Source organism: Aplysia californica, unplaced genomic scaffold (genome assembly GCF_000002075.1).
Source record: "Aplysia californica isolate F4 #8 unplaced genomic scaffold, AplCal3.0 scaffold00096, whole genome shotgun sequence".
Classification (NCBI taxonomy): Eukaryota; Metazoa; Mollusca; class Gastropoda; order Aplysiida; family Aplysiidae; genus Aplysia; species Aplysia californica.
In genome coordinates, this window is record NW_004797366.1 from 850501 (window position 1) to 851824 (window position 1324).

At 45.3% G+C, this 1324-nt stretch overlaps 1 protein-coding gene across 1 annotated transcript in view; it reads left to right on the forward strand.

The window, feature by feature from the left end:
- Nucleotides 1-1324, forward strand: part of LOC101849833 (glutamate receptor ionotropic, delta-2) — a gene marked incomplete in the record, with an annotated part of 36521 nt that overhangs the window by 7053 nt on the left and 28144 nt on the right. Inside the window, 1 exon segment of the mRNA XM_013080709.2 lies at nt 855-1045. Within this exon segment, the coding sequence (XP_012936163.1) occupies nt 855-1045 (191 nt within the window).

Genomic DNA, 1324 nt, shown 5'->3' on the forward strand with positions numbered 1-1324 from the left:
GCACGCACGCACGCACGCACACACACACACACACACAATTAATTAAATGAATAAAGAAACAAAGAAACAAGCAAACAAACTAAGAAACTAAGAAAGAAAGAAAAAAAGAATTGTTTAAGGAAGGAAAAACTTAATGTTACGGATTTTGGATTGTTCTTTGATTCTTCTTCTTCTTCCTCCGGTGTCAGGTCTTGAGCAGACATTGACGATCATGGTAACCCATTCCTTCCTGTTGTCTGTCTTCTTGATCAGCTCGGGTTTTCTCTATGTGTTACCAGTTGCAAAATTGTTCAGGCCATCTGTGTATGTTGTTCTTTGTCTTCTTCTGCTCTTCATTCCCTCTATCTTTCCACACTGCAGCAGTTTCTCTAGCCCATTTATTGATCTATTCCCATGGCCAAAGATCTTGGATACCTAAACTGAAGTCTAAAACGGTCAGCCACGCTCAGAGATTCCAATTCCCAAAGGGGAGATATTAACATGTTTCTTATGAACAGTAGAATTGTAAATGGGCTGATTTATCAATGTCAAGCTCATACTGTGCCGGAACAACACAGGGGGAACTGCTGCTTTTTCTTTACTCATCCTTACTATCGTCACTTTTCCTCTACTTCTTTTGTATGTTTGTCGCTGTCTTGTGAACTGCTCTGTCCGGGGTGCCTTGATAGTCGAAGCAGATGTTGTGCTGTTGAGGCTAGAGAGGTGAGCAGAGTAAGCTTGATTCCCGTTTGGAATTCTCTGTTGACACCCACCCCTTGGCGCCCATAATATGACCTTATACAGTTGTGAGCGCGTAAAACCTTACTAAAACTAGCAGAGATTCAAACCCCGTACCTTCACATTTTATTTCTCAGCCCACGAGGTGGCGCTCCTAGTCCCGCTGCTGTCCCGGCATGCCGTCCGGGTGGTGACGTATTCAGCCCATGACGTCATCAACATGCAGACGACAGCCAACTACCTGGACGTCATGAGCGGGTCGTCGGAGAGGTCTGTGTCTCTGGTCGTCTCGGCGGACGTGAACGTCAGTGTGGGCGTCTTCCACAGTGTGAGTAGTACTTCTTCCACTTTCTTCCACAGTGTGAGTATGTCTTCCACAGTGTGAGTAGTACGTCTTCGAACAGTGTGAGTAGTACGTCTTCAAACAGTGTGAGTACTTCTTCCACAGTGTGAGTACGTCTACCACTTTCTTCCACAGTGTGAGTACGTCTTCCAGTTTTTTCCACAGTGTGAGTACGTCTTCCACTTTCTTCCACAGTGTGAGTACGTCTTCCACTTTCTTCCACAGTGTGAGTACGTCTTCCACTTTCTTCCACAGTGTGAGTAC